The sequence below is a fragment of the Phascolarctos cinereus genome, unplaced genomic scaffold, assembly GCF_003287225.1.
Source record: "Phascolarctos cinereus isolate Bilbo 61053 unplaced genomic scaffold, phaCin_HiC Scaffold_4;HRSCAF=312, whole genome shotgun sequence".
NCBI lineage: Eukaryota > Metazoa > Chordata > Mammalia > Diprotodontia > Phascolarctidae > Phascolarctos > Phascolarctos cinereus.
In genome coordinates this window covers 287,004,075-287,019,708 of record NW_027555847.1, presented here as the reverse complement: position 1 = coordinate 287,019,708, position 15,634 = coordinate 287,004,075, and the positions used below count along the sequence as shown (strand labels likewise).

The following is a 15,634-nucleotide window of genomic DNA, read 5'->3' as shown; positions in this document are numbered from 1 at the left end:
TATTTTCAATTCTAGAGATCATCAAACCAAACTAAAATTTTCTGCCATGATTCCCACATTGATTCTTCCTCTAGTACGTTGAGATGTTAGCTAACTGAAGAATTACGTGCTGGGTTTCTCAAAGGGCAGGCATATGAGTTATTATTAATCACAAAGAATAAATGCTTATTATTTGAACTCATATTAAGTCTATCTCAACAACAGTCCTGTATTTTTTCTTACATCTATCTTTCTGGTATAAATTCACACACTAATCCAAGACTTTGAGTTTCAAAATGAATTTGACATATATTTACTGATTTGAATAATCAAGGTTAGACTTTAATTGATTTAGACATTCCTTTAAATCATCTGAAATTCTGATCATTGCCTCCCATCTGGTGAGGTGTTCTAGGAGATCATTTCCAAGTAAAGAAGTGCTCAGTTCAGTATCTACCTAACAAATACTACTTCCTTCCTGCAGATGAGTGACTGTGTGTGTATTTGTGTGTACGTATGTACGTATAGATGGATGTGTATGTAAGGATGTGGATGCATCATTTAGGTGCATCAACATAAGCAAAATTTATCATTTTCAGAGACTTTTAAAAAAGCTTTGAAATTCATATCATAAAATATTTTATAAACTGCATGTATGAAGAAAAGCTATATCACTTATTTGATTTCCTTCCCTTCCACTCCCCTACCCCACAGGATGATCATTTACAGCACGAAAACCCTGCCTGGTTACAACAATGCATTCTGGGGCATCTTTCTGCCTGAAAGCTTTCTATTCATGATTTCAAAATACATCACAAAGAAATAAACATCAAGATCAAATTAGAAATCTAATCAATGTTTAAGGCTATTCCTATCAACAATTATACATTGATTTAAGTTACCAGTCAGCTTTAACAGGGTATATAAATGATTTGAGTCAATTATAGGAAGTAGAATATAAATACCATAGCTGGTCATTCATTCAACTTAAGCGCAGGGTATGAAGAAACCATGGATACAGCCTTCAGCAAGCTCACAATCTAACACAGGAAAAGGATAAGACATAAATTCAAACATACCAGCACAAGTTATATAAACAAACTGATATACAACCAACTATAGCTTTGTAGAGGTTTAGGAAAGTGAGAGATGTATAAAAAAGTTATTGAAGTTACTGCAATTCAACAAATACTCTTTCAGCACTAATGTGCAAAGTACTATGAGAGGGGCTAAGGATAAGTATCCACGAAAAATGGTAAGTTCTTGTTCTCAAAAAGTTTATGTTCTTCTGAAGGAAAACCACAGAAGCATAAGTAAAAGTTAGAATATGATAAGGTAAATGGGGGATCTAAACAATGTTTCTGGTTTTTTGTTTTGTTTTGTTTTTAACCATTTGAAGAGGGGACAACTATTCTAATAGCTTGAGCCAGTATCTAAGCTGAACAAAGTGGGAAAAGAAGTTGTATTTCTTTTTCAGTTGTGCAGGAAAAAATATAGTTTGGCAGAAATTTTTCCTCCAAAGTTAAAGGCAGAGAGAAAGAAGATCAAGCTTCTATTGAAGAAATAGCAAGAATGTTTAATATTTGGTACACAGGTATGTAACAGGGTTAATTTTAAGACAGAAAAAAGCCGAGTTTTAAACCTTCATGACTGAAGTTATTGAAGGTCCTGAAATTCCAAGACTGAAAGTTATAAAATCAGTTCATAGTGCATAGATCTTTTTTTTTAATTTTTATTTCTTTTTTATTTTTAGTTTTCAACTTTTATATCCACAACATTTTGAGCTCCAAATTTTCACCCCATCTCACTCCTCTCCCCACCCCAAGATGGCACGCATTCTGAATATCCCTTCCCTTAGTCTGCCCTCCTTTCTATCTCTCCCGACCCTTCTCTTATTCCTTTCCCCTTCTACTTTCCTGTAGGGCAGGAAATATTTCTGTACCCCATTTCCTGTATTTCTTATTTCCCAGTAGCATGCAAAAACATTTTTTTAAACGTGTTTTTAAACTTTGCGATCCAAATTTTCTCCCTTCCTTCCTCCCCCCTCACTCACCCTCACTGAAAAGTCAAGCAAGTCAATATAGGTTATATATGTGCAGTTATGCAAAACACCTCCACAGTAGTCATGTTGTGAAAAACTAACTCTATTTGCCTTAATCCTATTCTGCCCCCCATTTATTCTATTCTTTCTTTTGACCTTGTCCCTCCTCAGAAGTGTTTGCTTCTGATTACCCCCTTTCCCAATCTGCCCTCCTCTCTATCATTCCCCTGCTCTCTTGTCCCCTTCTCTCCCTATTTTCCTGTAAGGTAAGACAGATTTCCATACCCAACTGAGTGTGTATGTTATTCCCTCCTTAAGCCAAATCCTATGAGAATAAGATTCCCTCATTCCCTGTCACCTTCACGTTTCCCCTCCACTGTAAGAGCCTTTTATTTTCTGTTGGTTTTTGTGAGATAATTTACCCTGTTCTACCTCTCCCTTTCTCCTTTTATAATCCTCTCTTACCCCTTAATTTTATTCTTCAGATATGACCCCTTAATCTTCAACTCACCCTGTGTCCTCTATCTATCTATCTATCTATCTATCTATCTATCTATCTATCTATCTATATCTATATATACATACATACAATTTTTTCCCTCCAACTACCCTAATACTGACAAAGGTCTCATGAGTTATAAATATCATCTTTCCATGCAGGAATGTTAACTGTTCCACCTTGATAAGTCTCTTATGGCTTCTCTTTCCTGTATACCTCTTCATGTTCCACTTGAGTCTTGTATTTGAAAGTCAAATTTTCTATTTAGCTCTGGTCTTTTCATCAAGAATGCTTGAAAGTCCTCTATTTCACTAAATGATCTTTTTTTTCCCCTGAAGGATTATTCTCAGTTTTGCTGGGTAGGTGATTCTTGGTTGTTATCCTATCTCCTTGGCCCTCCAGAATATTATATTCCATGCCCTCTGGTCCTTTAATGTAGAAGCTGCTAAATCTTGTATTGTCCTGATTGTGTTTCCACAGTACTTGAATTGTTTCTTTCTAGCTGCTTGTAATATTTTCTCCTTGACCTGAAAACTCTGGAATTTGGCTGTAATATTCCTAGGAGTTTTCCTTTGGGGATCTCTTTCAGGAGGAGATCTGTGGATTCTTTCAATTTCTATTTTGCCCTCTGGTTCTAATATATCAAGGCAGTTTTCCTTGATAATTTCTTGAAAGATGATGTCTAGGCTCTTTTTTTGATCATGGCTTTCAGATAGTCCAATAATTTTTAAATTCTCTCTCCTGGATCTATTTTCCAGGTCAGTTGTTTTTCCAATGAGATATTTCACACTTTTTTTTAATTTTTCATTCTTTTGGATGTTTTACAGTGTCTTGATTTCTCATAAAGTCAGTAGCTTCCAATTGCTCTATTCTAATTTCTAAAGAAGTATTTTCTTCCGTGAGCTTTTGGACCTCCTTTTCCATTTGGCCAATTTTTCTTCTTAGGGCATTTTTCTCCTCATTGGCTTTTTGGACCTCTTTTGCCATTTGGGTGAGGCTATTTTTTAAGGTCTTATTTTCTTCAGTATTTTTCTGGGTCTCCTTTAGCAAGCTGTTGACATGTTTTTCATGATTTTCTTGCATCACTCATTTCTCTTCCCAGTTTTCCCTCTACTTCTCTTACTTGCTTTTCAAAATCCTTTGTGAGCTCCTCCAAGGCCTGGGAGTGATTCATATTTTCTTGGAGGCTCTGGATGTAGGAGCTTTGACTTTGTTGTCTTCTTCTGGTTATATGTTTTGATATTCTTTGTTACCAAAAAGATTCTATGGTCTGATACTTCTTGCGAGGTTTGCTCATGATCCCAGCCAATTACTTGAGTTATAAACTCTTTATTAAAGTAGAGGTCTGCTTCCAATGTGAAGAATGTACTGTACCAAGCTTTCGGGATTTGTACAGCTGTTTTCAGAGATACTTCTGAGGACCTGTAAATTTTCAGTTCTTCCAAGGTGGTATGATAAGGGGGTGAGGTGTTTACTCCTTTCCTGGCCTGTTCTCTGGTCTGTGAGTCACCACAAGCACTCTTATCTGTCTTGGAACTGTGAGGTGGATTTCTTCTACACCACTACTATAAGCGCCATCATGTCAGCACTCCTCCTCACCCCAGGACCACCCCTCAGAACTGTGACCCAGATCCAAGCATGGGCAAAGCAAGAGAATCCTGCAGCAGCAGAGAGATCCCTGCAATTCCCCTCTGATCAGCCACCTGATTCCCCCTTAGTCTGTGGGCCAGAAGCTCTGGAAGCAGCCGGCACTCCTGGGCACTCTCAGGAACTGGGGCTGAGACCACCGTGCTTCTCTCTCACTGCAGAAATAGACTTTTCCCACTGACCTTCAAAGTCGTCTTTGGTGCTTATGGGTTGAGAAGTCTGGAAACTGCCACAGCCGCCCACGATTCAGTCAGTCCTCTGAGGCCCGCTCCAGGTTCACTGTGGCCTGAGCCCATGCCAAACTGCGCTCCTCCCCCACTTTGCGCGATATATCTTTCTGTTGAATCACCCAGGTTGTCTTGGGCTGGAAACTTGTTTCACTCTGTCTTTTTGTTGATTCTGCTGCTTTAGAATTTGTTTAGAGCCATTTTTATAGGTATTTGGAGGGGTTTGAGGGAGAGCTCAAGCAAGTCACTGTTTTCACATTGCCATCTTGGCTCCACCCCCCATGCATAGATCTTAATGCTAATGCTCTTCATGACTCGCAGGGCTAAGAGTAACTACCAGACAAGGCTAATTCTGCAGTTACAGTTGTGTATCTCCTAGTAACAGTAAGTGGGAGCCATTTGTATGGCAGTCTACAAAGCAGCATCTTTCTACAAACTCCACCATGAATTCGTTTGTCAGACTGGAAACATATTCCCTATATTTAAACTACCTTGGATAGTACTTTCCATTTACTAACTATCTAGGTGTAACTTTAGGGTGGGAAAAAACAACAACAACAGAACAAACAAAAAAACCAAGTCTCTTATAAACCACAGACATGCCTTCTTCTGTTCTCCTACATTCTCACATTTAATGTAACTCTATAACTATAATCATGTTCTCTATGGTTGTTTATGTAGCTTTCATTCCAAGGCAAACTTACAATCAGGCCTGGGCTTAGGCTTTGGGAAAATCAGGCTCATTATTAGATGGCTATGATGCTAACACAGACCTAGCATCAAATGAAAAATCTCATTGGTTAGAAGTTTGTTGTGTGTGCTCAGAATTTTCTTGACTAGTAAAATAAATCTGAAGAAATTAAAATAAAATCTCTAGGCAACAAGTGAAAAAGCCTTATCCAATAAACTTCACACACACATGCACACACACACTGCCTGCCATACAAGCGGGATATATTTCTGAAGTTTAGCATCATTAAGACTCACACAAGATTATTCGCCTTTTAGAAGTGATGGAGAAAATAATAATTCAAGTCAACACTGTTAGGCATTAGGTGTATATTAATTTTACAGGTAGAGTGTAATACAGGCAAAAGACAGATCTAGAAAATGTGGCTTAGAAATTTTTGATAAAGAAGAGATCGTTTTTACTTAGGTGACTAGAGAAAACTGAAGTGCTCTCTAAACTTAAAATTTAAGGAAAGAAGGATTCAGCAGAGAGAAAAAGAGAGAGAGAGAGAGAGAGAGAGAGAGAGAGAGAGAGAGAGAGAGTGAGAAAGGAGTACACAATATTTGGGGCAAAAGGGACAGATTAGGTCTGCTCAGAGGAAGAAGACTGAATTTTGTATTCTGGAGAGAATTCATATGGAAAATCTTGTTTGGCTGGACCATAGACTGTGTAGAAGGGAGAAATGCGAAATAAAACTGCAAAATTATTTTGGAGCCAGTTTGTTGAGGCTATTGAATACCATACTATGAAATTTTTATTTTATTTTAAGCCCTTTAAGGTCTTTGGGTAGGTAGCCGCATGGTCACATATATGTTTAGAGAACATTTTGTTATGGCAGTTACATTAAGGATGGGTAGGAGAGTATAGATAATGAAGTCTGGGAAAGTACTTAGAGTAAATGGTGGGAGGAAATGGGAGCCTTAATTACTAGTAGAAGCAAGGAGGCAAGTAGAGGGAAGGGAGAAGCAATGTCGGGAAGACAGAATTGACAAGACCTGACAATTCATTAAGTGTGGAAGAAGAACGGATCAAAGATAGCAACAGCCCTAATACTTTATTAATCTCCAACAACCATTATTGCATTTTGTTTTTTTGTCTCTGAGCTCAAGGTTCTATAGATGATGAAGAGTTTGTTAATATAACATCTACAGTAAAGCAATCAGTCTTTCAATAAGTATTTACTGATTGCTTTTTGTATGTCCAGCATTGAGAGCCATGAAAAGTAGTAATTATTAACCAAATTAATAATGAAAGTTATTTAAGATAAAAACAATACACATGAATTCAGTAATATAACCACATGAATTTATAAGCATGATAATCCAGCATGACAAGAAGGACCCTCAAGAGAAAGAGACTTCTTTATCTGTTTATTTGGGTTAACTGAGCCCTTACTGACTTTTTTGCTAAGGGCTCCTGAATTTAAACTTCGGACATTGTGTAATGTGTTTCTGGCAGGTACTGTAGTCTCATTTGGAAGTCAACAGAATTAGAAAGAGCAAATCAAGAGTGAAAATGGGAATTAGGTGACAGACTCCACACCTTTATGGTAATTTTTTTTCTCTATCCTTTGTATCTTTTGTTTCTATGTGTGTGTGTGTGTGTGTGTGTGTGTGTGTGTGTGTGTGTGAGAGAGAGAGAGAGAGAGAGAGAGAGAGAGAGAGAGAGAGAGAGAAAGACAGAGAGAGAGAGAGAGAGAGAGAATATTATAATTATAAATAAGGAAATAAAAACTGGTCATAGCAAATTCTATGAGCAGACTTTTAAAATCACAGTTTGAGGCTAGCATGGTGGTGCACAGCTATAATCCCTATTACTAGGAAGATAGATATAGGGTTGGTGGATTGCTAGATAAGTGTTCTAAGCTGCAATGGGCTAAGCTGATTGGGTATCACTACTAAAAACAGCATCAACACAGGGACCCCCCAGAAGCAAAGGATCCACCAAGTTGCCTAAGGAAGGAGAAACTAGCACCTAAACAGAACAGGTCAAAGCTTCCACACCAATCACTAGTGTGGGTTTTCTAACAATTCTCCTCTTGGACTCCCTCTGATTTGTTCTTCAAGGATAGCTAAATTAAAACTCTATACCCAACTATCACTTGCTGATAGTAGATAGTAGATCTCCATTTACATCGGCTCTACTCTCCCCAAATCCTTATCCTGAACTTCACTACGTTGTTTGTCATTGTGCCCTATTTCATTGTTACCAAACTGCTTTTTACATTAGCCTTCTTTCTCTAACTACTCTTAAATCTTCTATTTCTCCACTCAAGGGAATTTGGCTTCATGAAGAAGAATCTGAATCCCTAGTGATCTTTTACAATACTAGATGTATCTCAACATATATCTCCTCCTTCCAAACACACACACACACACACACACACACACACACACACACACACACACACACACACACACACACCCCAGAAGAGGTGTATGCTTCTTGCTTTTGCCATTTTCAGACCAATTCTTTGCTGCTATCACTAAACAATGTCTCCTTCCTGCAGGTTCACCCAACATATCTGTATCACTTTATCCAGATCCTGGTGTCAATTTTCTACCAGTCCTAAGGTCATTATCCCATCATACCCTCTACCAGGATAAAAGTCTACTTTTTCACCCCAACCCCTCTTTTTATACTTAGGAACTTCAACATACATGTGGTATCTCTCCAAAACCCTTATGTTCTCAGCTCAACTTCTTCAACTTCAATGACTGGCACCTTCACCCCACTTCAACCACAGCTGGCCTAGATAACTGTAATAACCTCAAGCTTGGAGTACTGCAATAGCCTCCTAATTGGTCATCCTTCCTCTGGTCTCTCCCTTCATCAGTCCATCTGCTACGGAGTTGCCAAATTTATATTCTTAAAACACAGGTCTAACAATATTTCTCTGCTTCATATTCCATGTTCTGGCCAAACTGGTCTACTTGCTTTTTCTTTCTTTATGACATTTCATCTTCCATCAAAAATCATATGATTATAGATTTAAAGCTGGGATTTTAAATGTTATTTAGTCCACATATACTTCCATTTGACAGATAAGAAAACTGAGGCCCAGAGAGAAGAAATAACTTGCCCAAAGACATAGAGCAAACTCAGGACAGAGATCTGAAAGCAAGTCCTTTGCATAAAACATCCTTCAGGACTATAAAATAGTCTCCCCCCTCAACTTTGCTTCTTGGAAACCACAGCTTCCTTCAAGGAGCTCTTAGTGTCCTTCCTCTTGAAATGATTTTGTAAATATTTTGCATTTACTGGTGTATTTTTCCTTCTAATGTAAGCTTCTTGAGGGCAGAGAATGCCACATTTTTATGTTTGTAACCACAGTGCCTGACACATAATATTATATAATGAAATAATTTCAGAATTGGATAGGACCTCAAAGCCCATTTAAACTAACTCATAAAATTCATGTGACAAGTGGGTATTCCACTTTTGCTTAAAGGTGAACCAATTCCATTTTTAATACCTCTAACTGTTGAAAATATTTTCCCTTGGTCAGTACTACATTTCCTAAATATTTTTTGTCCAACTCCACTCCACCAGAAATTTGGTTTCCACTTCTGGCTTCTTGCAACTCATATAGTACATGTGATTTCATCCGTGAGTATTCCCTTCATTTATACATATAAAAGCTTCTTTATTCCTTGGCTGATGACCTATAAGAGTTGTTGTGGTTGAAAAATTCTTCAACAAAGAAGAATCTCAGTCATATTTCACTTCACCCATGTCTGGAATCTTCTTCCCATTTCCTCCTCATTCTCCTCTTCTGAGGTATTCCACCCAGTAGAACCCTCAGCCCTGAGACCCTCCTCTTAACTGATGACTCCTTCTCAAGGGACAACCATTTTAGGAAGGCCACTAGCCGTGCTTTATATTACTACCAGGTGGACTCCCCCTCTGATTTTTCACCTGCCACACTGTATCCTCCCCCCTTCCAGCCTCAGGTTCAGCTCCCCTTTATGTGTTATCTTTCCCATTTGAATGCAAGCAGTCTGGCATAGAATAAGTGTTTAAAAAATTCCCTTTCTCTCTAGTGACCTGTCTGTCTATCTAAATGTCTCTCTGTAAGTTCCAGTCATTGTTTCTAGTACTCCCTTCAGAGCAAGTAAGTTTAATCCAATATTAGGTATTTAATAAATAATACTAAATTGAATTACACTGAATCAAGTCAGGAGTATGACTTAGCCTGTAAATCTAAAATTTGTTATTGCCCACCATGTCTCATCAGCATAAGAGCAAAGTTAAATCAAATAAACAATCAGTAACTATTTTAAGAGCCTATTTTGTGCCAAACACATAATATAAGTACAAAGAACAAAGTAATCACTGGTCACAAAGAGCTTACATTCTAAATGACTTCAGATCACTTAGATTAGTAATTGATACATGAGACCATAGTTCAAAAACATCCTTACTCATCTCCTGGTTCAGAAGGGACCAAAATGTAGTACCTCAAGATTTTCAATGTTTCTCTTTGTTGTCACTAGCTCTGTACATGTCCAAAATTGTCTGTATATACCAGGAAATCTATATTCAGATTAGCCCTGGGCAGGGAAAGCAATAGCAACTATAGGATTTCAGTAATACAAGTTAAAGTACACAACTCCATCAGAGTGCCTGAAGAATAAACATGCCCCACGTTGCCAACAAATTGGCCCTTTCAGTCAAATGAGAAAGCAAATTAGTAATCAAACATGAAACAAATATCCATATTTCAAGTGTAGGCAACTTTAATTTTCAATGGGATATATATTTCCTTAGTTTCACTGTCACTTTCTAATAAATTCCCACTTAATGGTTTCCTCTGTTAAAAAACAAAAAATTGGTCAGCTAGGTAGTGCAGTGGATAGAGCATGGGCCCTGGAATCAGAAGGACCTGAGTTCAAATGTGAACTCAGACACATACTTCCTAGCTGCCTAACTGTGTGACTCTGGGCAACTCACTTTACCCCAATTGCCTCACTAAAAAAAAATTTTAAAATTTTTAAAAAAATCTCCACTGCCTCACTAAAATTTTTTTTTTAAATAAAAAAAAAAATCTCCAACAACCTTAAGTTAAGGACGGGTCTGACTGATAAATTCCTGAAAAAAGCTAGCATAATCTCCTCTCCTGTTCACAGTTAAGCCCCTAGAGGAGGAAAAAAAAAAGTCAGCAGTTACTGCCTTCATTTTCCATCTTCTCACTCATTCTTCAGCATCTTGCAATTTGACTTCTGACCTCCTCATTCAGGGAAACCCTCTTTCTCCCAAGTTCCCTGTCATCACTTAACTGTCCAATCCATTGGCATTTTCTCAGTCCTTACCCATCTTGATCTCTCTGTAGCACTTTAGACTGTGCAATTCCAACTACTATGTAATACTGACTTCTGAACAGTATCCCCTCCAAAAGTTCCCATGTCATTGTTTTCTTTTTCCTACTACCTTTCTGACTGCTTCTTCTCTGTCTCCTTTATTAGATCATTATTTATATCCTACCCCTTAACCATGTGTTTAAGTTCTTTCTCTACACCTCTTTTGATGATCTCATCAGATCTCATGGACAAAACCATCATTTCTATCCAAAATGACTGTCAGATCTATACCTCAGTCGGGCAATAAGTATTCATATAGCACCTACTATGTTTCAGGCTTTATGCTAGGTGCTAAGAACATTAAAAAAAAAACAATAGTCACTACTTAGGATGAGCTTACATTCTATTGAATAACATGTATTTCATATATACATATATGATTGAGGAGCAACTAAAGACATCTATCTAGAGGGATATAGGTCTGTACACAGATAGATCTATCTATAGCTGTGTAGAGATATCTATATAGATAGATATTGATCTTTATGGATATCTCTATATAGATAGATCTATATCTATATAGCTCTATATCTGTCTAGATATAGATATCTATATAGCTCAATATCTAGATATAGATCAATCTACAGAAAGACCTATAGATCTATATCTATCTAAATATAGAGATGTTTGTATCTATACCTGTCTATATGTCTATCTGTTTGTCCCTAATTGCTCCTCAATTAATCAACAAATATTCATTGAAAATTTATGTGTTCTCATATTATGTGTCGGGCACTGTGCTAGGCACTCAGGAGGATAAAAAGACAAAAAACAAAAACAATCCCTGCCCTCAAAAAGTTTACAGTCACAAACACACACACACACACACACACAGAGTGAAGAGGGTAGGAGGTGGGGTACTACCAGTAGAATATTCAAGAAAGGCTTTCATAGAAATCACTGAATTTGAGAATTAGAAGGGAACTTAGTGGCCATTTAGTTCAATCTACGGGGGGGGGGGGGAAGAATCTCAACAAGTGGTTGTCCAGCCTCTACTGAAAGACTTAGGATGGCAAATCCCACCACCTCTCTAGATATCCCATTCTATTTTTGGATGACTGTAATTGTTAAGAAGTTGTTTTGTTTTTTGTTTTTGTTTTCCTGATATCAAAACAAATTTGCCTGTTTGTAACTTTTATCCATTGTTCTTTATTCTGCACTCCAGGGCCCTTGAAGGAAACTAGGGATTCTGAGGTATAGGGGAGAGGAGGGAGGACACTGCAGGTAAGAGGAACAGCTAGTGCCAAGGTGCAGATGTAGGAAATGGAGCTTCATGTCAGCATCACATTAACAAGGTTAGATTATCTGGACAACAGTTTGAAGTGGAATAATGTGAAATAAGTTTGGTCATCTAGTCTCTGGTTGAAGCCCTCCAAGAGGTAAAGGAGAGCACAGAGTTTTTGAACCTTGAAGTGGTACTCTTGGTAGGAAGAGGATAGTTCAAAACAGGATTGATTTTTGGAAGAAAGGAAATGAGTTCACTTTTTGACACATTAAACTTTGGCCCTGCATCACCAGCTGCTATTAGATAACTTCAACAATTTCTCCTAAGCATCCTATTAGCACAAAATTTCCAGAGTTGTGAGGATAAGATTTGCAAACCTTATGGCACTATATGAATCATCATCATCATCATCATCATCATCATCATCAACATCATCATCATCAATTCAAAATCAACATATCTAAAATAGAAGTCATTGTTTTGCTACAAACTGGGTACCCTCTATACTATCCAATTTGTAAGAAAGAGTCAACAACTAAAAATTAAAGTGTAATTAAATTCAGATAAATACAGGAAGACCTGCAATGTCTGGAGAATGCCAGGAACCTAAACAAGGATGCATGATATCTATTTTTTCCCTTCCTAGGAATAGCTATATAGGGATATGAGCCCAGAAATTAGATCTACAACTAATATACTAGTCTCAGAGGGAAAAGAAAGTCAGGATTTGAACATAGCTAGTCATTGTTCTAATTATAACATTTAGGGGTATATGCGCAAGCAGAGATGAGCAGAGGTCAAAAACACAGGAAAACTCACCCCTTGAGTATTGCAGAATTAGGAAGCATACTCAGTCATTGGAGAACTAAGATCAAGATTCTGAGATACAAGAGGACTTAAAGATTATCTAGTCCACACACCTCCTTGATGTAAATAAGGAAACTGAAGCACAGAAAGGTTCACTGACTTGCTCAACATCATGTCAGTAGTAAATATTTGGGATCAGATCATCCTGACTCCAACTTCAATGTCCTCCCCACTGACCTGCTGTGCCTTTTCTGGTTAGACTACATCTGGATCATTCAGTTTAAGGAATCACATTTTAAAAAGGACTAGAAGAGTGCCCAGAAGAAGGCAACCAGGATTTTAAAGGGTCTCATGTTCATGACATATAAGGACAAGCTGAAGTAATTTAGAAAGAGAAGACTGTAGGAACAAGACAAATATCTTGAGGCATTTTCCCTCTGGGAAAATGGAAGAGAGATTAAACTTACTTGTTTTGACCCCAGAGAACAGAATTAGTAGAAACCTGGAAGTTGCAAAGAGCCAAATTTAAACTTGATGTAAAAATTTCCTAACAGCTAGAGCCATTCAAAATTAGAATGGGCTACCTCAGGGAGTAGGGGGTTCTCTATTCTTTAAGGTCCTTAATCAATGGCTAGATGACAAGTTGGTGATTACATTGTAGGGAGGATTCTTTTTTCCAGTACAAGTTGTACTAGATAGCCGATGAGGTCCTGTCCAACTCTCAAAACCTGTGTTTCTTGGTAGCAGATTGGAAATACAGCCACCCAGAGGGCTGAATGAAACAAAGTAGGAGCTCAATTATTTGGAATCTGGGGTACAACTATGAAAATGTAGTCACTGGAGAGATGCAAGTACTAAGGCTAGAGAGCAAGGCACCTACTGACTCAGGTCTCTTTATCACACATCTGGAGTCAAGATTTGGTACCTGATTCCAGGTGAGGCTGAGCTATAATTGAGTCAGTTAAATATGTTTAGCAATCAAGGCAAGACGGATAACAAGAATGGGGAGCTAGGATATCACCCCCTTATCCCAGTTCTCTAATCAATTTAGTTTTAATTTGTTCTTTTTATAACCCTGTCTTCATATGAGGCCTGAATACTCTATTTCCAAACTTTCACTTGACCCCAAATTATACCTTCTCTATAGCTCTTAAGACTTTTGTTCCCATTTGAACCCCAGGTACCATGCTTCCCACTGTCTAGTTAACCACCTGTTTCAACTTATCCTACTCTCTTCTCTTTCTAGTGTTTGCATCCTCTGACTATATTACTAAGTCTACTGACTATACTTTTTAAATGGCAGATCATTAGTACAATTACTTGTTTTAATCTTAATTGCTAATGATTGACTTGACCATAATAAAAATCACCACAATAATTCATATCGTCTTCCTCTGTGCAAATTTTTTTTAAAAAAAGCTATTATAAGAATACGAATTCTGGCTTTGGGACCACTACTGGGTACCAAAGTTGAAACTTTACAGCCTATCTTGTTTTGAGGTGGAATTGATGGGTAAAAATCATAATTTTCCTGTAGGCAAAATGGGTTTAAAAGTCTGTTTAGTATCCATTCATCAGCAACTATCATACAAAAAGAACTTTTAATTTTTATACATCAAAATTAATTTTAATGATATAAAATCAAATCTGTAGCCACACTTCAATTCATGAAGAATTAAAAATGGCCATGGGAATCGACAACAGGCCAGACCAACGTTCCTCTCTATCTGCAAAGTAATAACTCACTTTTATATTTGGCTCTAAATTTAATGTTTACAAAACACTTCCTTCAAGCAAGTCCAATGAGATATAACAGACAAAGAAACTGAAGCTCAGAGAACAAATGACTGGCCCATTCATTGTCACACAATCAATTTGTACCAATGCTGGGATTCAAACCAAGGATCTCTTCCTCTGAGACCAGCACACTTCCCACTAGTATTTACTGACTTGGGAATTTGTGTTTGACAGATGACTCTGACAAGGTTCATCCTGACTTTTATACATTGTTATGGCAATTGAAACTTAATATTGCCAATATCTCTAACATGACTCTTATGTCAGTCGTACTAATGGTTTAAAAAACAACAACTTTTTTCTCAATTACCTAACTCATCAAATGGAATAAAATATTACTTTTTATGGTCCTAAACCCAAACAACTAATACATAACCAGCAGCAAACATATACAATAGCACAAAGTAAAATGAATGCATTTGGGCTTCAAATGTTAAGGACAGATTTGATACACATTGCCCAGAAATTCAGTTAAATGATTTGTCGTAGAATAAAGGAGGATAAGTTCTCTTATAGCTTTGACTCTGGAGTGAGAGAATGCGGACTTAAATACCACCTCTGATGCTTAACTACTCGTCTGACGTTGGAAAAGTCACATAACCTTCCTAGGCCTCAGTTACCTTATTGGTAAAATGAGGGGTTAGACAAGATAGTGTCTGAGGTCCCCTCCAGTTGTAAATCTATGATCCTATGATCTGACATTTGATTGCAGCAGTACCTAATACTACTCATAATTTGAATATAATAGATATGTAATGTAACATCATATAATCAAAAGTGAGGAAACAACACGACAGAACAAAATAATTTCTTATACCCTCTATCAAATCTTTTAACAACAAAAAAATATAAATTCAGAATAAAAGACATGATTTGAATCTTACTACTACAGCTGAGAGCATTTCCCATTTCAATGACAAGATAATTAGAGTTTTCTGTATAAGAATAAATGTAAATTTTGACACCACAGAGCAAAAATATCACTTCAAATAAATATCTCTGCGAGCTTAATAATTTCTGAAAATGATATCAGACTAACCATTTTTGCCAGTTTTCTCTTTCCTTGATAACCAGTTTTAGAATAAGTTATAATCTGGAGAAAGTAATGAAAGCTCACCTTATAACAAAGTCGTGATTGTCAATCTCCTTTCCACATCCACTGTCCAGCAGAATCCCAGAATTTCCAACCACTGCGCAAGTCTTAAATCGACGATTTTTCATCGGTGAAACTTCAGGAAGGAGGCTATGCAATTCCTGAGAAACATTTAGGGTTCGGCGCCTGTCTAATACATAGTGCAATACATCTCCAGGCTTAAAACTGC

The 15,634-nt window shown here is 37.3% G+C and overlaps 1 protein-coding gene across 1 annotated transcript in view; it reads right to left on the bottom strand.

Moving 5' to 3' along the window:
* ST8SIA4 (ST8 alpha-N-acetyl-neuraminide alpha-2,8-sialyltransferase 4) overlaps positions 1-15,634 on the bottom strand; it is a 144,795-nt gene that overhangs the window by 101,108 nt on the left and 28,053 nt on the right. Inside the window, exon 3 of the mRNA XM_021009284.2 lies at positions 15,430-15,634. This exon is cut by the window's right edge and continues 53 nt beyond it. Coding sequence (XP_020864943.1) covers positions 15,430-15,634 — 205 coding nt within the window. The remainder of the gene's footprint in view (positions 1-15,429) is intronic.